Source organism: Zingiber officinale, chromosome 8A (assembly GCF_018446385.1).
Source record: "Zingiber officinale cultivar Zhangliang chromosome 8A, Zo_v1.1, whole genome shotgun sequence".
Classification (NCBI taxonomy): Eukaryota; Viridiplantae; Streptophyta; class Magnoliopsida; order Zingiberales; family Zingiberaceae; genus Zingiber; species Zingiber officinale.
Window position 1 is genome coordinate 68,696,105 of NC_056000.1, and position 24,264 is coordinate 68,720,368.

The 24,264-nt window shown below is 38.5% G+C and overlaps 2 protein-coding genes across 3 annotated transcripts; both read right to left on the reverse strand.

Annotated features, from left to right (window-relative positions):
• Positions 1-11,129: 11,129 nt before the first annotated feature.
• Positions 11,130-15,910, reverse strand: LOC122009391 (50S ribosomal protein L24, chloroplastic-like). 2 transcript variants are annotated; one of them, XR_006119545.1, is made up of 7 exons: positions 15,737-15,910; positions 13,440-13,478; positions 13,089-13,319; positions 12,757-13,013; positions 12,550-12,671; positions 12,375-12,456; positions 11,130-11,900 (listed from the first exon to the last, which is right to left on the reverse strand). XR_006119545.1 is itself a non-coding variant. In XM_042565521.1 (4 exons), the coding sequence occupies exons 1-4, from the start codon at positions 15,830-15,832 to the stop codon at positions 12,813-12,815; spliced, it is 567 nt and encodes a 188-aa protein (XP_042421455.1). In that variant the 5' UTR covers positions 15,833-15,910; the 3' UTR covers positions 12,703-12,812. The 2 variants fall into 2 exon arrangements, 1 of the variants encoding a protein (XP_042421455.1); XM_042565521.1 differs by lacking the exons at positions 11,130-11,900; positions 12,375-12,456; positions 12,550-12,671 and having other exon boundaries at positions 12,703-13,013.
• On the reverse strand, positions 11,196-11,669 carry LOC122010944 (proline-rich receptor-like protein kinase PERK2). Its single transcript, XM_042567405.1, has one exon. It carries the CDS (start codon positions 11,667-11,669, stop codon positions 11,196-11,198), a length of 474 nt encoding a protein of 157 aa, XP_042423339.1.
• Positions 15,911-24,264: the final 8,354 nt, after the last annotated feature.

The window sequence follows — 24,264 nt, forward strand, 5'->3', positions numbered from 1 at the left end:
TTGAAATGTAACTTATACATACTTAAAGTTCCTGTCTGGAAGCTAAGAAGATAGAACTATCGAAATGATGTGGTTAGAATGTTGACCAAGTCACCATGACCCAGAGGAGGAGGGTATGATGAGTTGTCTTCTATGTTGACTAAGTCTTCAAAAGACCTCTAGTTAATACTACCTACAAGCAGCCACTAGGTTACCCCGGTTCTTGGCACCCTGATGCTCAAGATGAATTCACGAGTATATAAGGAGCAAGAAAATAGTAGAATAACGAAATGAATAAAGAGTGAGTACGATGACGTACTCTGACCCGAGGCTCCCTCTGATGGATTGGTGAGTTGGTGGTGAGGCTGCTCGAGTCATCGTGACCCAAAAAAGTAGATGAATGTGAGTCGGTTGAGGAGCTGGATCTGGGGGTGATGGCCCGAAGTCGGACATAGCATGGATCCAAAAGGCAGTATGCATGCAGAAATATGATAGCGACACACAAGCTGGAATAAAATAGCGGCTCGTAGGCCGAAATGGCACAAAGGCTGGAACAAAGTGGTGGTTCAAAAGCTATAATGCTAGAACCCAGCAACGGCATGAAGGTCTGACGGCTTGAAGGTTGGAACATTGCGGAGACGAAGCTGGAACAGAGTAACATCTCGATGGTCGGAACAAAACAATAGCGTACGACAAGGGCTCAGAGGTCCGACAGGCGACAACAGTAGATCTATGTTGAAGGTGGTCAGACCTACGCTAGAAGTGTACAACACCGTAAATTTGTGCTGGATCAGCACTAACGTGGCAGCTAGCGAGGGAGAAGGTGTCAAGGGAGGCGACGATGGCCTAGATCTATTGTTGACATGGTCAGCAGTGGAGGAGAAGGCATCAACAATGATAGAGGGGGCACCGATAGTGGTAACGGTGGCACCGACAATGGAGATGAAGAGGAAGTCAATGGGGAGTGCGAGAGGAAGAGAGTGTTAGCCCAGCAGGACCGGCAAGAGCGGGGGTTAGACCTGACCACAGTTCGAAACCAACAATTCGACGGTTCAAAACCGCCGGTTCGACAGTTCCAAGCAGGTCGACCCTTAATCTTAACCGCCTAAGACGATTACGGTTCACAGTTCGGAACCGCCGGTTCACGGTTCGCCACGGTTCAAGATTATTATGTTAAAAAAATTATAAATTATAAATTAAACATTAAAAATTACAAATTATAAATTAAAATTTATTGAAAAAAGGGTTTGCACTTATTTAAGTTGCCTACGTATCCCCTTAGGAAAATCAAAGCCCACGTAGTTCTTTTACATTTTTATTCTTTTACATTTTCACTCACTTTCATTTCTCGTTCCTGTCGTATTCGTTCCTTTAGTATCAAAATCTTCAACTTCGTCATCTGAAAGTTGCATTCCTTGGATTCTTTTCTCCGCTCTAGTCCAATCATCCGGTAATACTTGGGCTTCCAATGAGTCGGGAGACAAAGTTGATTGTCGTTCATCTAATATGTTACCGTCGGCACTGAATGTCTGCTCCACAGCAACAGTTAACACTAGACAAGCTAAAATTTCTTTGGCGATCACGGAGAGAACGGGAAAGCTTTGAGCCTTCTGTGACCACCACTTTAAGATGTCGAAATTTTCGTTATCTGCTTCATTAAAATCAAAACAAGTCGTAAAATAATTCTCAAGTTCCTATGTGAAACTTGAGGATCCTCGTGGACGTTTTGTCCATTCTTTTAATAAAAGTTGTGCTTTTGTAAGTTTTAAATTACTACTAATAGTTTATTGTATTTCAGAAATATTAATTTATGTTCCATATTTTACGTAATATTGATTATAAATATAATATAAATAAATTCTAAAATTATATATAATATTAACTGGATCAGGAGAAGAAAAATCTTTAATTGGAATTAAAGCGTCGCAATATAAAGTTAACATTTCTTGTAAAACTTCTAATTTAAATCTAGGATCTAAAGCAAATGCAATTAAATAAATTTCAGGAATAAAATAAAAATATTTTTTCCATTTAGTTTTCATAGCTAAGATGTAAGGAGATAAATATTCATTATTAATATGTTCATTTAAAACTAATACTGTATTAGAAAAATTTTCTAAAACTAATTGAGCAGTGGGATAATAAACACCGGAAAGTTGTTCGGTTGTATCATTAAATACTTTTAAAATTTCACAAATACTACTACAAATATTTTATTGTTGTAATAATAAATATATATTAGTGTTAGTATTTTGTGTAAAAAATGAACATAATAATTTTTTATATTCAAATGAATCTTGTAATAATTGGTATGTTGAATTCCAAGGTGTTGGTACATCACGTGGAAATTTGTTAGGTCTCATTCCATTAGTTTTACAAAACTGGCCTACCCATTGATTCATTATAGATGGATGGGACCATAAATAAGAAATTACAATTCTAATTTGTTTAATATAACTTTCTAAAATTTTTAAACCATCTTGAACACATAAATTTAAAACATGACATACACAACGAATATGAAAAAATAAACCGCCAATAATAAGTTGACAAATAAATTTTAGATCATCTATACAAGCGGTATTAAAACTAGCATTATCTAATGATATTGAAAATATTTTATGAGTTAAGTCATACTCTTCTAAAATTAAACATAATAATTATGCGATGTTATGAGTATTATGTGATTCATCAAAAACTCTATAAGCTAATAATCTTTTTTGGAGGTTCCAAGAGTTATCGATCAAATGGCAAGTCACACCCATTTACGAATGTGTTTGCCAATGATCACTCCAAATATCGGAACATAAAGAAACTTTATTATCTAATTTACTAATTTCATCAATTAATTTTTTTTCCTTGTTTTATTAATTTTTTAATTGTACAAGTAAGTGTAGTTCTAGAACACATTTATCACATGGATTAAGAGATTCTTTACAAAAATATTCAAATGTGCATTTAGATCCAAAACTAAAAGAAAGATGTTCTACGGAAATAAATTTAGCTAATGATTCTCTTAATTTATTATCCGAATATAAAAATAAATCAGAATCGGTACTACCGATAGTTGAAGAAAATCTTGATAATTATGTTTAAGAACGGTCGAGTCCAAATTCGGTCGGGTGCTTCGTTTCTACATGTCGTTTCAATGACCCATAGCCGCCGTCGGCTTAGAAATTGTAGGAAGCATTGCAGTGCTTACATTTTGCATACATCTCTCCCGACGGAAGAGTGACATTCTCAAAATATTTAGTAAAAATAGAAGATTTTAGAGGAGGAAGTTCCCGAACCTTAGAAGTAATTACATCGGTACTTTCTTGTATTTCAGGTGTCGGATTCGGAAGATGCTCGATCTCATCATCGATGGATTGAATGTTGGGGTCCTTCTCCCACGGATTCATTATTTCCTTTCCCTTCCGAGCTCGAGATGACACACATCCGCGACCTCCTTCCATTGTAATTGAAAATTGGAAACGAAAGCGTGTAGAGCATACAAAATTGAGATTAAGAGTAGAGAAGATGTGTGTGAAAATGATGAAATAAGCTCTCTATTTATAGAGTTTTGATAATAACGGACACTAAATCATAGTCATTGATCAAAAAATGGTCAAATGATCCTAACCGTTGAAAAAAAATACTCAAACCCCGCCCCCCCCCCCCCCACCCTCTCCCAATGGCTATGAACCGCCAGTTAACCAGCAGTTCCAACGGCTATGAATCACCGGTTAACCGGCGGTTCAAGCCGATAAAAAAAAAAATGTTGAACCGACGGTCCGCCGATTTTGCACCAACTGAACCGGCTCGGCAACTTGCTAGGCTGGTTCCGGTTCAACCCGACGAACCGGGTCAACGGGCAACCGCCTCGTTGACCTAGTTACGGGCCCGAGCCGGGTTCGAGCTAGACTCGGCCCGGGGTCAGATCTAGCGGGGGTGAATTACTTGTTAAATAATACTGACTTTTCTCGATCTTTCAACTCAAATTAGTAGGACAATTAAATTAAAGTAATTGAACAACTGTTAAAATAAAAGAGACAGAAAATTACTTGGTTACAACCTAGGTGGTTGTTAATCCAAGGCAAATGAAAAACACTAAAAAAATCTCATTCGTTGAAGATAGAGAAGTCTCTTACACTCGTTGGACACTAAAAAATAAACTAGAAAATCAATATAGGAGTTGTTGAATATTTCCTAGGTCTAGGATATTTTTATAGCTCCTGGAAAATATTATTCGTAGCTTAAAGGCGCCTTCAAAGTGGTCCAAGGCACCTTCCATTGTTGGAATGTATACTAAAAACCTAGCTTTTGTATAAACATTTATTTAGAAATAAGAATCACACTAGTCAAATGTCTACATTTATAAGATGTAGTTATTCATTTAATTTATATTGTCGATAACATGGTGTATGGTATCACACAGAATATCATATTGTCAGTTTCTAATAAATTATAAATAGTAGCTCACGACCAAGATGGATAGGGACAAACCATTAGAACGGTTGTAGTGTAATTTGGTATTAGTTTATCTTAATTATAAAATTAACTAGTACACTATGAGTGTATTGAACATGACCATTTGAGGTTGTTCTTTTTATACTGATTGTATAAAAGAACAAGACCTCTATTATTATGGAAATGTGTGCTCTTAATCTCGATATAATAACAAGCACATATACTTAGTATTTATTTCTTTAATTTATCAATGGGTGAGATTTAGTTCGTTAAATCAATAGGCCCGATAAGTTGAGAAATAATATTATTTATATGGTGTGTTGTTGATTATAGAAGGAAACTATGTCCTAGTAATCTAGGATGATGATGCCCCATTGAGGAGCTCATAAGGATTGTCATGTAAATTCTGTAGGTGGACCTAGTCCGGCATGACAATAAAGTTGAGTGGTACTACTCTTGGAGCTAGATATTAATTAAGTGAGTTGTCAGTAACTCATTTAATTAATGAACATTCGATATCTTAAACACAGGGAGATTAACACACTCATGATAAGAAGGAGCTCATAATGTAATATGGGATTGATGCGGTAGTTCAATAATAACTCTTTAGTGATACGAGTTATTATTGATGAACTTGAGTTGGGTGTTCGGGGCGAACACGGGAAGCTCAAGTTCATTGGGAGACTAAAATCAATTCCTCATCTCGGTCCCTATTGTAGCCTCTTATATGAAGCCTTATATCCACCTTAAGCCCACTTCTTGCCCAAGTAATGGGTCGGCCAAGCCTTGCTTACAAGGGGCCGGCCAAGCATTATTTGGAGCCAAGAGGTGGTCGACCCAAGCATATCTTGGTGTCCAAGATATGGTCGGCCACATAGGAATAGAAAAGGAAGTTTTAATTTTGTTTAAAATCTTTTCTTTATAGCCATCCATAAAAGGATTTAAAAGAAATATTTTAATCATAAAACTTTCCTTTTTTAGATCGGTCACAAAATGAAATAAAAGGGAGTTTTTATTTTGTTAAAAACTTTCCTTTTATGATGTTTTCCACATAGTTTTAAAAAAGAATTTTAAATTTTAAAATCTTTCTTTTTATAGCTTTCTACAAAGGATTAAAAGAGAGAGATTTTAATTGTTATTAAAATTTCCTTTTTTGTCATGACTAAGGATTATAAAAGAGAGGTACAGGGTGCCTTATGATTATTGAATTGATTTCTCTTAATTCCTCTCTTTTCCTTGGTGTGGCCGACAATCCTCTTCTCCCTTCCCTCTTCTTTGTGGCTGGCGGCATTAAGGAGGGAACCTCATCCTTGGTGGCCGGTTGTATAGAGAAGAAGAAGAAGAGAATGAGGCCCTGTATCCTAGCATCCCTCGGCAGTTGGTGACCGGATTTTCTCTCTTTTCTTCCTTTCTCTTTTGCTTCCTAAGGGCCGACGACACATCTGTTAGGATCGATGGTTGCGGCTAGAGAGGGGGGGTGTGAATAGTCGACCCCAAATTCGTTCTTTTCTTTCTACAAACTAGGGTTAGCGCAGCGGAAATAAGAACAAGAAACGAAAACAAGAAGATCAAACCTCAACGCGTTGATGTAACGAGGTTCGGAGATGAAACTCCTACTCCTCGGCGTGTCCGTAAGGTGGACGAAGCCTACCAATCCGTCGGTGGATGAGACCCAGAAATCCGGCTAATAATCACTCCTTCTGGGTGGAGAAACCTCGCCACAATGTTTTGCAAAAGCAATACAGGAGTAGAAAGCAGCAAGAAGCAAAATACAATACAAATGTATGAAACACCTTCGCTTACTAGCCTTCTCTTCGACTGGATGAAGCAGCAGCTTCTCGGATCCAACCACAACAGCAACAGCAACTGATCAGTTGGTCCCAGCCGAGTGGAAGCTCACAAAAAGCTTCAGGAACGAAGAGCTCAACAAAGCTCGCAGAAGAACTTGCAGCAGCAAGAAGAAACAGAGAGGAAGAAGAAGAAGAAAAGAGAGTCGCCCTCGATCTCCTTTTATAACCTCTGATATCCTGAGCCAACCTGCGAACCTGCAAGCAAAAAGGCCAGAACACAGACGCCCGAAATAGCCTAGCCGTTGAGTCACAACGGCTAGGCCTGGACCGATCAGGCTCCACCCTGATCGGTCCAGAGCCTATCTGATCGGTCATGGGGACCGATCAGGCCCTAGCCTGATCGGTCCCCAGACCGATCAGCTGTTCCTTCCCGAGCCTGTTGCCTCCTTCTGATCGACCTTCTGATCGGTCTCCAGACCGATCAGATAACACATAGAAGCTCACTGTGTGGTTACTGATCGGTCACCAGATCGATCACTCATATCGCTGGATAGGTCACCAGACCGATCCAGGTTTAGAGCTCTAGCCCTAAACCCTAAATGGTCCTGAGAACGAGCTACCGAGCCCTCTCTTGACCTAGTCCGGAGAACGAGATACCGAGCCCTTTCCGACTTCGTCCGGTCCAGAGAACGAGCTACCGAGCCCTCTCTGACCATAGTCCGGTCTAGAGAACGAGCTACCGAGCCCTCTCTGATCACAGTCCGGAGAACGAGCTACCGAGCCCTCTCCGACTTTTTGTGCCATCTTCGTGCCAAGTCTCCATACTTGGACTTTTCCCGTGCCAAGCTCCCTGCTTAGACTTTTCACCAGATGTCTGGTCAACCTTGACCCATCTGGATTTCCCTTGCCTGGTTTCACTCACCAGGACTTTCCCCAACTTCCTGGCTTCACTCACCAGGACTTTCACTTTCACCTAGCTTCACTCACTAGGATTTTCTCCTGGTTTCACTCACCAGAATTTCTCGACTGCCTGGCTTCACTCACCAGGACTTTCCGAACTGCCTGGCTTCACTCACCAGGACTTTCCGAACTGCCTGATTTCACTCACCAGGACTTTCCGAACTGCCTGGCTTCACTCACCAGGACTTTCACTTTCACCTAGCTTCACTCACTAGGATTTTCACCTGACTTCACTCACCAGAATTTCTCGACTGCCTGGCTTCACTCACCAGGACTTTCCGAACTGCCTGGCTTCACTCACCAGGACTTTCCGAACTGCCTGATTTCACTCACCAAGACTTTCCGAACTGCCTGGCTTCACTCACCAGGACTTTCCGAACTGTCTGGTTTCACTCACCAGGACTTTCCGAACTGCCTAACATTCCAGTCTTGACTTCCCAGTCAAGTATCCGGTCAACCTTGACCTACTTGACTCTTCTTCATCCAACCTGATTAGACCCTGATCAGTATCTCTCCGCATGGACAACTGCACCTGCATTGTCCATCTATATATCTTTCTGTATTGTCAAACATCGAAACCATGACCAAGGTTTACGCTTGGTCAACTAGGTTAACCTTGACCTAATGGAAATTGCACCAACAACATCAAGTTGGCATCTTCTTGTGGTCAGTTGCTTGGAGAGGAAGAAGAAGAGAAGGAAGTTTCCTATTTTGGCTTTCCTTGGTGGCTCGATTTTCTTGGAGGAGAAGAAGTGGTTCGGCTGGATTTCGTTTTGGTAGATCGTCGCCCACACGACGTCCAAGGGGAGGAGAGAAATACAATAGAAGATCAAGAGGTCTTTAACTACAAAGAAAGGTATAACTAATTAATGGTTTCCGCTTCGAATTAATTAGTTAGTTTTCTTTGTATGGATTCTGAAATGCCAACACAAGAGGCTAGTGATTTTATGTTTCGATTTCGTGCTATAGATTTTGTATTTCGATTTTGTGTTTCGATCTTGTTTCTATTGTGGTCTCTGTAGTTAAACCTAGTTTACTGTAAGAAGTTAAATATCCGATTTCTTTGAAAGGCTTTGTCTAGGAAGTGGTGGATAATCTCATACCGAAGAAGGCCTAGTGTCTCGTCATGTTTAACCTGGAAGTCGATCTTTGAAATAGATATTTAATTAACTTCTATAATATGACTTCTGTAATATGGTTTAATTTATGAAGAACACATCAGTTAAACTTGGAGTAAAAATGTTAAGTATCGTTTCCAATCCAAGTTTAACTTCTGAACAACAATTTGGATTAATAATGTTAAACATCGTTTGCAATCCAAATTTAACTTCAGTAGAGCACATGAGTAGCTAGGACAGTTTTATGCTTGTACAAATTTTTGTACAGGGGAACTAGAACGGTATTCCGAGTAGCAACCAACAATTGATATCAGAGCTAGGTTTTTACCTCTGTGTGTTTGGTTTTCAGTTAATTATGCACTTTTCATACATAAGTTTAGGCAGGATAATAGTAGGATGTGCAAATAGATTAACTCTGTGGTTGCAGACTCCAACTATTATAGCCTATTGTGTTTGTGTGTGATTGGACTCTCGGGTATGTCGAAGGCATTTTGTGTGTGTGTATGATTGTAATTATTAAATACAGCGGGAGTCATATTAGTTATTAGGATTTTACATTTTGTTTCGATCTAGATTACATGTACATTCCTTCGTGGAATATAGGATCGATAAATGTAAAAAATTTATTTTTGTCGCGAATCGTATCCTTGCGGGGCGTGGTACTTTTTGAAGACCGGAGGTGCAACGGAAAAGGAAGCTCGATGGACGCGATGACATGAGCCCTAGGGTCGACGACTAGGGTTAGCGACGACTAGGGTTGGCGGCACACAGAGGACAACGATGGAAGATGTCATAATAGTTGGAAAATTATTTTTCTATATTTATTGCTTTTATTTGCTGTGATGTGTGTGTGTGCATGTGATGTGATGTGTGCTTGCATATTAAAACTTCTCGTCTCTAAATAACTAAGTGGGGGAGGAATTTTATTTAAATTCCACAGTCTCCATTACTGGTTTGTAAGTGATGCATTCAAACTTGCGTGTTGGCTCTGAGTGTCTTCCTCCACAACAGATGAGTTTGTATGCGGATCACTAGATCAAACTTTTTTATTGGATGGTTATAAGAAATTATTTAGGAGCATGTAATCTTCTCCAACTGAAGGGGCACAATCTTATTTAATGAACTAAGTATCAAGTAATGATATACACTTAGACACATTTAATAATATCCTTCCCATCGGAGTCGAGATTTAATTTTTAGAATCTTCCGAGGACCACATTGATTCATTGAATGCTCCATTACAATTGGCTAATAAATTATTATTATTATCATTCTACATTTGGCTAAGAAATGATTAATCCTCTCTTCCAATTAGCAGAAATTTTTACTCTAAATTAGTGGAGTAATCAAATGATATTAGATTTCTAGGTTGATCATCGCATACTTCTCAAATTACTCTACTTCTCAAATTACTCTGATAATCGATGAAAAATTTTCATGAAACACAATCGTTTATCTAAAAATAATCAATAAGACTAATTAAAATTATCATATTTTTTATTCTCTTCCCATTAACAGCAATTCTCTCACTTAAATAGCAATTTTAAAATATTTGCAAAAATTTTAAAATATGCCCTTGAGCTTTTTAAATCTAAAAACAACCCCTCAATTTTATCGTCCTTTTTGTTTTATCTAAAAACGCTTGACTTTATAGAATTAATTTATTTTAACATTTTAAAAATCAAACCAGAATTTTATCACGTAAAACTTCTATTTTGGCTAAGTAATATTAGATCCGTTAGAATGAAATATACCTTAAAAATATTTCAGAGAGCGTTTGATTTTTATTTTTATTTTTTCAAAAATATATATTTTTTTCTTTTCTTAAAATATAATTTTTAAGTATTCTTTAGTTTTCCATAAAATGATATATTCTTTAAAAAAAATATAAAAATTATCAACCAAACAATATCTTTTACTTTTTCAAAAAATAAAAATAAAAAATTTACAAATCAAATGCTTGCCTTAGATTTTAAATGAATTTATTTGTATCACGCTCATAAATACTCGATAAACTACCTAAATAAATAAAAAAAACAATTGAAGACAAGCAATGATCACAAAATGAAATTTTAGGGTTAAAATTTGTGCAAATATCCCTTCCACATATCTTGTTCATCTATATTAATGGCTAATAAACACTTATAATTTACCTCCTCCGTATTGACCTAGAAATAAATTAACAGAACGCTAGGATGAGTGAATTACCTTTTATCACACAGAATGCCTTTAAGTCTCCTCGGTATGAAAAATTGATTAGCAGATAATGATATTATCATCATAATATATAGGAGTTAAATTCTAACTAGTAGCCTGATATTTACCCTCCCTCGTACACTATTCAACTACAAGACTAATAGTCACCCGTGATTATCTCATAATTTTTTTTTTTATAAATACAAGACATTCTCACTACATAACTTGAGATACAATTAATAACCTAATTTCAATTTTATTTTCATATTAAAACTTTTATAAAATAAATAATATTAATATTAAATAATAATATTTAATTATTTGATAATAAACTACCTAAATAATAATATTATTTGATGAGAGAAACTAAGATTTCTATTCCAAAACATAAAAATAAATAAATATTAAAAAATTTAGAATTATATATATAATTTCCAAATTGATTTCATTTCAACCTTTCCACTATGTTTCCTAATGATAGGTGAACTCATTTAGGATTGAAATGTACAAATTTAAAAACAAATATTATGGCACAAAATGTTGTTTTTTAACATGGGGAGTGAATTAAAAATCATGATAATCTTGTGAGGTGAGGTCAAATTTCCTCTCAGAAGGATAAGAAAAAAACTAATTAAACTAATTGAATGGACCTTTTATTCTAAAACTAACCAGTTTAATGAGACCCTTAAGAGCATTTAAACCACTATGAATGAGCCGGACCGGTCGCCCCCCACACTGGGCTCGGCAGACCGGGACTGGCAAGTGGCGGCGCAGCCGTAGTGGATGACGGATCGGTGGTCGTCGGGGGCGGTGGCAGCTCGGCTGGGGCTGGAGGCGGCAGCGTGGCCGGTGGAGACGGTAGCACGGAGGGTGGAGACGGCGGGGTCAGCGCGGATTCAGGTTGCGGCATCTCGGCTGCCGAGGGAGGAGGCGGCGCGGCAAAAGTGTCAGCGGGTATCGGCGGGGCGGCGGCGGCGGCGTCGGCGGGTATTGGGTCGGGGAAGATAGAGCTGCATGAGCCGCCGCCAGCGGCAGAGTACTGGCAGGGCTTGGCGGCGGAAGCGGCCTTGTGGGCCCAGCCATGGCGGGAGAGGCCGAAGCCGACGACAAGGCCGAGGAGAAGCAGGAAGCCAGTTAGGAAGAAGAAGATCTTGGTGGCCTTCCCCACGTAGCACATTGTGTATGATACCTCCTCTCCTCCTCTTTTCCTGTTCTTCCTCCCCCCTCTCCTCCTCCTTCTTCTCCTAGCTTTGACAGTGTTATCTGGGCATGGAATTGGAGGTCACATGGAGTCGAAGCGTACAAAAGAGGAGCAATTGGGACTCGCTTTATGGCTTCGTTCTAGCTCATGTCGGTCCACTGCTGCTAGTGCGGCATGCGTGCACGTGAAGCCAGCACACGAAGCAATCTGAAGACAAAAACATGCCAAATTATCCACAAATTAACAGAAAACTGCTACTTATTCACTCCACTTAATAAGATTTTAACTAAGTCATCCGCGCATGAAGTGACAATTCACGCTTAAGTGGCCCCTTCAATGATTATTCTCCAAGGTAAACTTAGTATTAATGATACAGCGATGGTAAAAGTCTACAACAGTCAAGGATCCGTGAAAAAAAAAATAATAATCATATAAAAACAATAAAAATCTGGCACACTTCTTGGGAATCGCGTGCAAAGTTAAGATATTGAAACCTAGAAGCATAAACTAGCCTTAGGTTAATATAACAATGATTTTTTTTCTTTCTGCTACTATACTCCAAGTGGTCCTCTTGCCTATTTATTGCCCGTAGCACAAATTTAGTTAAGATGGTGGAAGTAGATGCAAAAATTGAATCAGAATTTGAGTTATATGTCAAAACCAGATGGTCAAGGAGAGAACCTTTGTCTGGAATCAAAAAGCAGCAGCAGTCCTTCAGTGTGCGACTCAAGGTAGGTATCTTATGGTACACCTCGGTGAGCCACTGCGAAAGGAAAATATTCTTGTCAGTAGAAACAATAAACTTGTCAGACTAACACCTAACTGAGTGGTTGGTCAGTGCAGAGTTGTAGTTTACTCCATGAGCTTTGGGATGACTTTCTTCCGATCTGGTAATCTGGAGAAAATTACTTGAGATATTAAACATCTTGTGGAGCAGCAACAACAACATTGATCACAAATCTCAGGGTAGTGGGTAGCCTGAAGAAAACCATCTTGAGAGACATGTTGGTGATAAACTTAGTTCTTCCATAACGACAATGAAAAATGAGAGTTTACATGCTACCATGAAATCTGTTATATTTATAAGTTAATACATGACCAGAACATGATGCCTTCATACTAACTGGCCTTCTCTACTGTCTTTTCCTTTCGTTCTTTGATAGCCTTTTTCCAGTTCTCTGCGCCGTCAACGATCTCACCAGTCTTGATAAGATAACGCACCCTTGTTCCATCCTCGAGGATTTTGTGACCCACTCTGCTCGCCACTTTTTTTTCTTTTGAGTATAGCATCACATTTGAGCTGTGGATTGCTCCTTCAATCTGTTCGGAATGAATACATGCTGCAGGTTAATTTAATCTGATAGGCTCCTATGAATTTAAGAAAATAGAAAGTACCTTCACAATTTGGCCAGGTTCTCCTTGTTCTCTGCTCTTTGTGTGCTTTGTCTTCAAGTTCAAGCCTTCTATTATCACAGTGCTATTATGCCTGAAAATGCGTGTAATTTCTCCAACCTTACCTTTCTCATGGCCTGTGATAAGTTGGACTATGTCCCCTACTTTGACGTGCATCTTGTGCAGCACGGGAAGACTATTCGGTTTACACTCCTTGCGCTCCCAGCGCTTGAGCTGCATCAGAAGATAAAAAAATGCAGAAAGGTACACTGTTACATTGAAAACTTGGAGCACAAAGATCAACGTGAATCACTCTTCTAAGTTTCTGTACAAGGAGTGGGACTATCAACTAACCTTCATCACTATAGTGCCTGGTTGACGCACCAATTTGGTCTGCAATTAGATAATACATCCCCGAAATGTCAGAAATTGCACCACACAAAGTCAAAGATGGGGAAAACAGCATGAGATACTGATCTATGAATTCTAAGAGGATAGGAGAATTTAAACATGCAAGCAATTGCTAAAGTTCCAAATAACATAAAACTTCTCTATGTCAACAGTTGGGGGTTGGGGGCTAAAAAACACGAATTAATGCAAAGTTTGTGCAGTTGTGTAAGAAGTGTTGATAGATTTTCATATTCATGAAGTATGCAACTCAAGAGTTAATATTACGAATGACCTGTTAGAACATTCATCTGTCTATCCTTATGGCTGTCAAGCAATTTGAGTTAGCATTTTTGTCATGTCTGCTAAACTTTTTAGCTTCGATTAGCTAAGCTTTTTCTGAGGAAAGGTTCATATATTTTAATTAGAACCACATGAATATAAAATCTTAGTGTTTGAATTTGTATATGATATTGTGCTATAAGTGATAGCCGGATTTATTAGAATGAATTTGGAAGTGAGATTGTGGCCCAAAGATTTAGAAATTAAAGAATTTGAAGTAAAACTAGATAGTGTTTATATATGAACTAAAACTTAGTTAATAATAAAAAAAAGGGAACAACTAAGATGAATGGTTTAAAACTCAAAGGTATTAGATATCTTGAAACTATCGCTAAATGACAAGAAATAATTTAAAAAGATATCATTCCTGCAACAAAGTTTGATGGTTAAAATACTCTTTTGAAGACATATAGCAGTAGCGTACCACTTAGACTAAAATGAGGAAAAATTGACTAATCATTCTAAATAGAGAGCTGACTAATAAAAAAAGAACACATGCAAAAAACTAAAATAAAAACAAGAGAATATTGAAATTAATTGTGCAAGTTACTTGCAGTTATAAATAAAGAAGTATTGCTATCCTCATAGGATGTAGCCAGAAAAAAATATGATTAAATGAGAGAAATAACCTAAATTTACTACGAATAAGACCTTATAAACAACATGCAACCAAGTTGATAAATGGAACTCTTATAGACCAAGTTCCTATGTGCAAATATAGGAAAGCTAAAGGAACTATTTGTAATATTTATTTTCACCATAATACATATACAAAGAGGTAAAGGGAGCTACCAAGGGCTCTTGTAAGGTAACATGGTATTAGAGTCATGACCATAATAGATTCTCTTAGTCCTCGCGAAGCTCTCATCCATGTGAGCTTCTCCTCTTCCAATGCTCATTGCGAGTGAGCATCTCTTCTTTCAACTGAGGACTCACCATGCATGGCCGACTGTGTTCACCATTCCACGCCGCTGCCCCGTTGCTCGTTTGCTTCAACAAACAACAAACCTAAAAAAACATAAGGTGCAACACTGTCGCTGTGTCTACTGATCGTGTGCCCACCTCTCCTCAAGCACACGACATGCACTCAAACTGAGAAGGTCCATTCACAGTGCCCCTTGCTTCCAAAGCTCCATCACTGCCCTATGGAGGCATCACCAGGGAGTTGTCCACACACTAATCTCGACATGGTTAATTTGAAAATAAATCGGCCTCAATGTAGGCACGAAGTAGTTATTAGAAAATTTCCTCAAATGACAAGTTTCTTGACATGCTAGCTTCAATCATCAATGTCTATCTACTCGTTCAATGGACCAGTTTTGTACAGAAAAAGTCATTCAAGGTCGTATGTTTGATCTCTTGTGCTGTCTCGACAAAAAATATTCACAGTTCTTGTTTTTTTTTCCGTTTAAATTACAAAGAACAAAATTGTTAATGTAGCCTGCAGTAACTAAGATCAATTAATTTCCTATTATACTAGGACAATAACAATGTCCGCCACAAATTGTATACCATAAGAGGCAAATAGCCAGAAAGAGCATCTACCACCAACTAAATTCATCTTTTCAAAGGCAAACTAGATGAATCTTTGAGAAAATACAAGCTTGTATTTAGAGTTCCAAAGGCACCAATTCACAAAAAAATAAAATAAAATAAAATAAAATAACCTTTCCTATTTACGGACCTTGAAATCGAACTCCACATGCTACATTTTATCTGTGAAATGAGAACCGAATGGTATCCTAAATCTATAATCCCGGCTCAACAAATCCTACGACAACCTGACCCGAATACGATAAATAGAATTCTTCTTCTCCATTTTTTTTCAAAGAAATTAAGGTTAGTAAAGAAGAAACTGCTAAATAACCTCAAAAATCAAGGCATCGAGAAAAGGAGTGCTGGGGAGAAGCGATAGATCTAACCGGCGCTAATAAGAGCGGGGGAGATAGAGGCTGGCCGAAGAAGGAATTGGAGGAGATGCTAAGGGAAGCGAGCGAACTCGCGAGCGCCATCGTCATCGCCGTCGTCGTGAAGCGGAGCGCTCACTCTACGGGTCTCCCTCTCGACCTTTCTTATGATTACGGATAAAGTATAAAAGAAGGGGCTCGCTCGCTCGCTTCGCCCTGAGGCAAAACTTCATATTGCCCCTTGTAGCTTTTTTTTTTATTCGTCATGCCCCTACATTTTTAGAATGCGGAAAATTAAAAAGAGTGTCGTTGCTCATTTTCGAAAAGACAAAAAATAAAGAAAACATTATTTTTATTGAAATAGTTTTAAAAAACATTTTTTTCTATTTATTATTAAAATAATATTACTAACTAATTCTGGAAATGATTGACTCGGTCTACTAAAATTTTCTACCAGCCACTATGATAAATTAAGAAATACTCATGGAACGATCAACGTTCTTAGAGTTTTCATTCTACTGGAGAAAAAAAACTTTAGATATTTTGGTTAACTGCTTGAAAGGTCCATTGCACGTCCGTAAGCGAAATCCGACGTGATTAAACTCAATTTTTTTAATCTATCTCATTTACATGCAATAATTTTTCTCTCTTTCCTTTTAAATTAAAATAAATTTATCTCTTCTCTCTCCTATGATTGCATGCAACAATCATTGTGGTGTTAGTTTTTAAAGATGATATAGATATTGTTATATGTCTGCTACAACGTATAACAATTACTGAATAGTAATTACTACAACATTGTAGCAACTACTGTACTGTTATTGTGTAACAACTGCTACAACATAGTTGACCTACTACTTTGTAGTAGCTACTGTGTAGTTATAGCAGCTACTACACAGTAACAACTACAATGTTATAACAGTTACTGTGTAGTTGTAGAAGTTGCAACGTTTTAATAGCTACTGTGTAGTTGTAGCAGTTACTACACAGCAACTGCTACAACGTTGTAACAACTATTACGTTGTAGCAGCTATTACACAATAACTGTTATAACATTGTAGTAGTTACTGTGTAGTTGTAGCAGCTATTATATTGTAGAAGCTACTACATTGTAGCTGTTACATGTTGTAGCAGCTATACCACCTTTAAAAATTATCACCACAGTGATTATTGCATGCAATCATAGTAGAGAGAAAAGAGAATTTTATTTTAATTTAAGAGGAAAACAGAAAAATTATTGCATGCAGATGAGAGAGATTATAAAAAATAAGTTTTGTTTGCGTTAAATCGCTCACGTCGAATGTTACTCACGGTCACTCATAAGTGTCCCAATAGGCGAGATAAAAGAGGGTGAATCAAATTAGTACTTCTCTGGCTATCGAACTTTAGTAAGGACAAACACACAGTTAAATAAACTAAAAGAATAACATAAACTAAAAGAATAGACAAAGAATTTACTTGGTTATAAAGATTGTTAATCCAAAGCAAATAATAGATTACTAAAATTCTCCTTCGTTATAGGTGGAGCAGTCTCTTATAGAAATTGAAGCATAAACACTTAAAAACAATAAAAAAAATTTTGATTACAGAATATGTTGTACTAAACTTCGAACACCAGAGCTCTATTTATAACTCATTGGTCGAAGTTAGTCGTTGGCTGACGTGACACTCATAATCAACATTTGGACAGGTTATTTTAGTATTATTTATTGATATTTTCTACCTCTTATGTATCCAAATATGTGCTTTTAGCGTGTTTAAGGAGTTGGATCTTTGTTAGTCTTTATTTCAATTCCTATATATTTTGTGAATATTATTTGATTATATTTTATTTGACAGGAATTGAGGGAGACAATAATTGAGAAGAAGAACGTCGATCGGTCCAACACAGTGCAAATTATGGTTCAGTTCAATTGTTGGATAAAAGGAGAAGAAATGTCTAATCCAAAAGCCCAATTTAAAAGTCGAATTGAAGAAATCCTAAAAATTGCAATTGAACTGGTTTGATTGGTTCAACAGTCTGGTTTGACTCATTTTCAGCCAGTTCAGGCTGATTTAGTAGAGTGTTAAAAGGGGCATTCGATTCAGTGAATAGGTGGCTCAGGTTTTCTTCTCTTGCCACTGTTCGCATCAAACTCCGCACGCCCGACGCCCCCTTCCTGATTTCATGATTTGCTTCAAGCGGTGACTATAGCAGTTATTCTGACGACGACGTGCATCCTCCGATCATGCTCAACTTACTAAAGTGGTTCTCCGGTGAGTTCCCTTCTTCCCTCAATCCCTAGAGCCCAGTCGAAGTGATTGCAAAAGTTAGGGCTTCAAGAACGACGGCAGCAACGAGCTCCGGTCGTCTTCACCTCACCAGAGTGGTTCTTTAGTGTGTTTTGCACCTCTAGGCATTCTTTCAACTCCCCTCTCCTTCTGTGGTTCAGATGGGCAGGGAACGAAGAGGGTGATGGTTGTTCATCTACTTCTTCGACGAAGCTCCTTCCGAATTCCAACACCGAGCACGGTTGAGAACTCCCTACTGACGTGGTTCATGAACGCAAGGGATTACCTAGCAAGCTCTGGCGGCCTTCCATTCTTTTCTAACAGAAGCTCATTGGGACTATTCTTTCTCTGGCTTCATCCGGCTGGTTCAAATCAGTGTGGTTCGTGTTGGGACCTTGACGTCCACTAGAGGAGGTGAATAGTGGCTCACCCAACATTTGCTTTCTACATTAATTAGTATGCACAACGAAATATAAAAACAAATACTAACAAGAGAAAGCAAACCTAATACGTTGATTTAACGTGATTCAAAGATAAAACTTCTATTCCACGGTTGTTCGTAAGGTGGACGATCCCGATCTGTCAGTGGATGACTTCTCAAAAAACCTCCGGCAAGCTCATGTAACTCCTTGTGGGTGGAGAAACCTTGCCACAAACTCATCCAAGAATGCTAGACACACAAGAGCACTTTGGAGAATCTAATAGGGGTTAACCACCTCTATTTTAGTCAACCATGGCCAAGCACCCTGAGCTCTCTAATAGAGCTCGGGAGGAAACACCTAGCTGTGTTTCCCACCACCAGTCGATTGGTACAACCACCAGTCGACTGGTCCTAAGTGAAATTCGACCGTTACAAGGCAACAGTCGATCAGCAGTCGATTGTTACAGTAATGCTACAGTACTGCTACAATAACACTGGAATTTTACCTTGGGTGCAGTCTCTCATACACTTGTCCTTGTCCGCACAACCTAGACCTAGCTTTCTAGCCTCCTCTATTCTCTCGGATGTCTCCCCATCATTCATGTCTTACCTTCTGGAGCTTCCATCGGCTTGTGATTGTTATCGCATCTTCCTTTACCAAGAGGTCGCGCCTCCGGAACTTCATCCATTGTCAAGTCACATTTGGACTTACATTGCCAAGACTATATTCTTGGATTTACACCGCCAAGACTCACCCTTGGACTTTCGTCCTTTGGCAAGATCACACTTGGACTCTCCTTATTGTACTTGTATTCTGCATGCTCACAATGCATATCAAAGACAACAATAAACCTAACTTAAACCTTTGTCAAAACATCAAAATATAGGGTTACACTAGATTGCTCCAACAATCTTCCCTTTTTTGATGTTTGACAATCCGTTTAAATTAGGAAAACATAAATGCAATAACAATGCAAATAAAAATGCATATCTACTTATGCATAAATCATGGAACCTAATCCTAGGCTCCCCCTTCATCTAAGCTCCCCCGCAAAAGCAAACTTCTCCCCCTTTACAAATAAATAAGTAATCACTCCCCCTTCACCTAAGCTCCCCCGCAAAGGCAAACTTCTCCCCTTTTGTAAATAAATGAGCAATCACTCCCCCTTCACCTAAACTCCCCAGCAAAGGCAAACTTCTTCCCCTTTGCAAATAAATGAGCAATCGCTCCCCCTTCACCTAATCTCCCCCGCAAAGGCAAACTCCCCCATCTCTTTGTAAATAAATGAGCAATTGCTCCCCCTTCACCTAAGCTCTCCCGCAAAGGCAAACTTTTCCCCCTTTGCATTAGGATTTCTTGCAAATGTATGTAGGTTTCTCACTTAAACCTAAACTTCTCCTCCTTTATCATACATCAAAAAGAGCTCCAACAATATCTCAATTATTGGACTCTTTGACCTTTAATGACCATAAATATCATGTATTAATTCCCCATAAGATTACATGGATGTTCATTACTCTTTTGGTCATTTTCTAATGCTAAAAAATATTTTCATATCGTATAAGTCGATTGTCATAAGTCCCAGTCGACTGACATAATCAAATTGAGCTTACAGAGATATCATGTACGCAAAATTATTGTTACCAGTCGACTGGTAATTGTACTAGTCGACTGATATTCTATTTTGATGAAAATCAACCTTTCTGATCCACTTTCAGAAATGAGACAAAAATTTCATAGACCTCCAAAAAAATCCTAAATTTTGTGGAGAAATATATTTTATCCATGTATACTTGGAAAATATATATATATAAATATATTTATCACAGATCCCAAGATTGACATAAAATTCAAAACTAGCTAAATGATTCAATTAAACCTTGACCTAAAAGTCCTAGTTTTGGCTTCCTCTTGATGTACCTGCCCATACTAAATCATAATGCATCCCTAGCATTAGTTTATATGACATCTATACATCAAAAACTAATTTTCATGCAATATGAACTCAATTCATATTTCCAAGTATGAAACACATTCCAATTGTGTCAACCCACTAGGTTAGAGACTTAAGTTCGTCTCCTAACCACTTGACACATTTGATAACTCATCCACCATGGGTCCCAAAGGTTCTTCATAACCTTAGGAATCTTAACCTTAGTCACCTCTCTTGGTGACTCATCCACTATGACCACACCCACATGGTGTACCATAGGTGACACTTGACTTATAAACTTGACTTTCTTAACCTTAGACATATTGTCTTTGGTTAATTTATTTTTGTCCTTCACCTTAGACACCTCATCCTTACTATAATTATATGTCACCCTAATATATTCCTTCTTATTAGCCTTGGATGACTCTCCTTGTCCTTTGTTACACCTCCCTTATCAATGTCATGTGTTACCCTAACACTTAACCTCCACTTGGCATGAGAGGGATCCAATTTGACACTTTTAGATCTTTGACCATCCAAACATATGTCAAGTTCTCTAAGTCCAATAATGAACCTATCTAGGACTTTTTTCATTTCTTCAAACCTTACCTTCAAGGCTTGATTTTCCAATTCCAGGGTTCTAACCCTTGAATCAACATGTCCACCTTGGACATTCCTAGACATACCCACCTTCCTAAGCATATGTCTCCCCTTATTGGGATTTATGCTTAGGTTTTTATCCATTTTTCTTCCCTTAAGGAAAGTAGTTTGGGTCTTATTAGGTCTACCCTTACTAGATTTAGCATGAATAGGTCTCCTAAGGTTATCACTTATATTAACTCTATTCTTATCATTGTACCTAAATCCATGATTATACTTGGGTAAATAATCTACATTACTTCTAACAAGCATATAAGAATTAGAGCTTGGATTAAATTTTAAAATAGGGATTACCTTCCCTTTTACCTTTGAAACTCCTCCTTGACTTGAGCTTCTCTTCTTTTCCCATTTCTTCAAGTGCGTCAATTTTTTGAGCTCTCCTCTCCTTGGACACTTAGTGTGGTAGTGACCATACTTACCACACGTAAAGTATCTAATATACATCTTCTCATTCTTCTTCCTACAACTTATATTAGTTAAATCAACGTTAGTGAGTTTAGGGTTTACCTCCCCTTTTGGAGCGAAGGCCACCTACTCTTGTAGTGACCCATCTTACCACACTCAAAGCATTTGATGTGGCTCTTCCCAGTGGCAGATTTAGGGGGCGGGGGTGTGCTTGAGCACCCTCTTGCTTTTGAAAAATTCCACTAGTATGTTGCAATCCGAGGGGCTGCGAAAAGGAAAACAAGCTCCAACTCTCTTCTTTGAGCACCCTCTTCCTTTTTTGTCTAGATCCGCCACTGGCTCTTCCCGCTCTTCTTGGTGGATGAGGCAGAGGATTGAGCTTCCAAGATCTCTTCTTCCTTGGATGACTCCTCTTCCTCTTCACTCGAAGATGTGGACGGTTCCACTTCCTCTTCCCTTGAAGATGTGGATGACACTTCCTCATCTTCCTTCTCCTCCTAGAATGTTGAGCATGTGTCAACAACCGATTGGTCCTTCTCCTTTTGAACCAATGAACTCTTCTCCTTAGGCTTCTCCACTACTTAGAGTTGTGTAGGACTTTCATGAAGCACAATTACCTTTTTTCAAAGGTCGCTTGCGTTCTTGTATTCACCTATTTTCAATACCAAATTAAGAGGTAATAAATTAATTAAAATTCTAGTTACCTCCTTGTCCCCCTCCGATTGCTCCCTTTGCTCCTCGGTCCAATACCGAGGCCAGATGCGCTTTCCCTTCTTGTCCATTGGAGCTTTAAACGGTTCCTCCAACACAATCCATTGGCAATCCATTTGGAACCAAGTCTCCAAGTACTTCCTCCAATAGTCGAAGTCCTCACGCTCGTATGGAGATGGGATCCGGATGTCCCATCCTAGTGGACCTTCCGACTCCATTTTGCCTACCTCTAGCTGTTGTCCCTTTGGCGATTAGTCCAATGAAGAACTCAACTTGGCTTTGATACCACTTGTTGGGATCTTGACGTCCGCTAGAGGAGGGGGGGGTGAATATATAGCGGCTCACCCAACGTTTGCTTCCTACAATGCTTAGTATGTATAGCGAAATACAAAAACAAATATTAACACGCTGATTTAACGCGGTTCGGAGATAAAGCTCCTACTCCACGGTTGCCCGTAAGGTAGACGATCCTGATCCGTTGTGGATGACTCCTCAGAAAACCTCCGGCTAACTTATGTAGCTTCTTGTGGGTGGAGAAATCTCGCCACAAACTCGCCCAAGCACGCTAGGCACACAAGAGCACTTTGGAGACTCTAATAGGAGTTAACCACCTCTATTTTCGTTAACCAAGACCAGGCACCTAGTTGTGTTTCTCGCCACCAGTCGATTGGTACAACCACCAGTTGACTGCTCCTAAGTGAAATTCGACCATTACAAGGCAATAGTCGACTAGTAGTTGACTGATGAAAACACCAGTCGACTGCTACAGTACCACTACAGTACGCTACAGTAACACTGGAATTTTACCCTGGGTGCAGTCATCCTTCACGCCTTGCCTTCTGGAGCTTCCATCGGCCTTGTCATTGTTGTCGCGTCTTCCTTTGCCAAGAGGTTGTGCCTCCGGAACTTCATTCATTGCCAAGTCACACTTGAACTTACATTGCCAATACTACATGCTTGGACTTACACCGCCAAGACTCACCCTTGGACTTTCCTCCTTTGCCAAGATCACACTTGGGCTCTTCTTGTTGTACCTGTATCATGCACACTCACAATGCATATTAAATACAATAATAAGTCTAACTTAAACCTTTGTCCAAACATCAAAACCCAGGGTCTCACTAGATTGCTTTAACAATTCGCACTGGTGAGAGTAGAGTTGACAGGGTTGGACAACACCTCCATTACTTCTGGTCAACTTCCATCGGAGTGGTCCAGCTTCGGTGGAAGATTCGTCCATTGTCGTTGTCGATGCAAGCACTACCAGAATCTCCGTTGTTATCCACCACAGTGGTGATTCCATCTCCAGGCTTCTGTGTGACGGCGGGGGTAGTCATTTGGTTTAATCGTGAATTGTGGTTGGATAGTTTACTTTACTTTCTTATTTGATTGTTTCAGGTTTAGTTGTTAGCTTATTTTCATGTTTGATCTATGTGTTATTTCTTTATGATGCATGTTATATTATTTAGTTTTGGTAGTTTGTTTAGTTTCATTATTTATTTACTAGTGTTTTTCCCTCATGCATGTTTGTGCTATTTGTTATATTTTTTTTTATATTATGCCTATTGATAGATGTGCTTATGTCGTAAGGTTACAATACGATGCAGGTTTGTCTTCGATAGTTAGATAAAAATTTATTTTTATTTATGCATGTTTATTCTGTAGAAGGTGATGCTTGTAGCGTAGAGTGACATTGCACTATAAATTCATTGTTATTGATTAGTTAGGATTTCATTTATTGCATTAGGTTTAGAGAACAACTCCAAACAAAACCCCTTATTCAATTTCATCTGAAAACAAACATCCGTAATTAGTTCCACAATAGAGATAACTCGATCCTCTACTACACTACCTTAGTATAGGTTAAAGGGTTTTGGTTAATTATAAAATATTAATTTGATTTGAGCAAATGACAGATGCTCTCAATCAGGCACCTCCTGTGAGCTTGGACCGGGTCCAAGTGTTTGGACGTGGTCGACTCGATCCACTCTGCAACGACTTCTTTCTAACAAATCTTTGCTTCTTGAGCACCAGAGAGGGTTGCTCATCTTTATAACTAGTCTAGCCTGGGCACCTAATTATAAATAAGTAAAGGTTTTCTTAAATTAAAATGGATTAAAATAGGATAAAATATTATTTTG

Bases quoted from the DNA above. Each gene is read 5' to 3' on its own strand.
- LOC122009391 (XM_042565521.1), bottom strand. From the start codon at position 15,832: ATGACGATGGCGCTCGCGAGTTCGCTCGCTTCCCTTAGCATCTCCTCC. The intron at 13,320-13,439 runs GTTAGTTGATAG...CTTCTGATGCAG, and splicing joins CAGGCACTATAGTGATGAAG to CTCAAGCGCTGGGAGCGCAA. The intron at 13,014-13,088 runs GTACTTTCTATT...CATTCCGAACAG, and splicing joins AACCTGGCCAAATTGTGAAG to ATTGAAGGAGCAATCCACAG.
- LOC122010944 (XM_042567405.1), bottom strand. From the start codon at position 11,669: ATGTGCTACGTGGGGAAGGCCACCAAGATCTTCTTCTTCCTAACTGGC.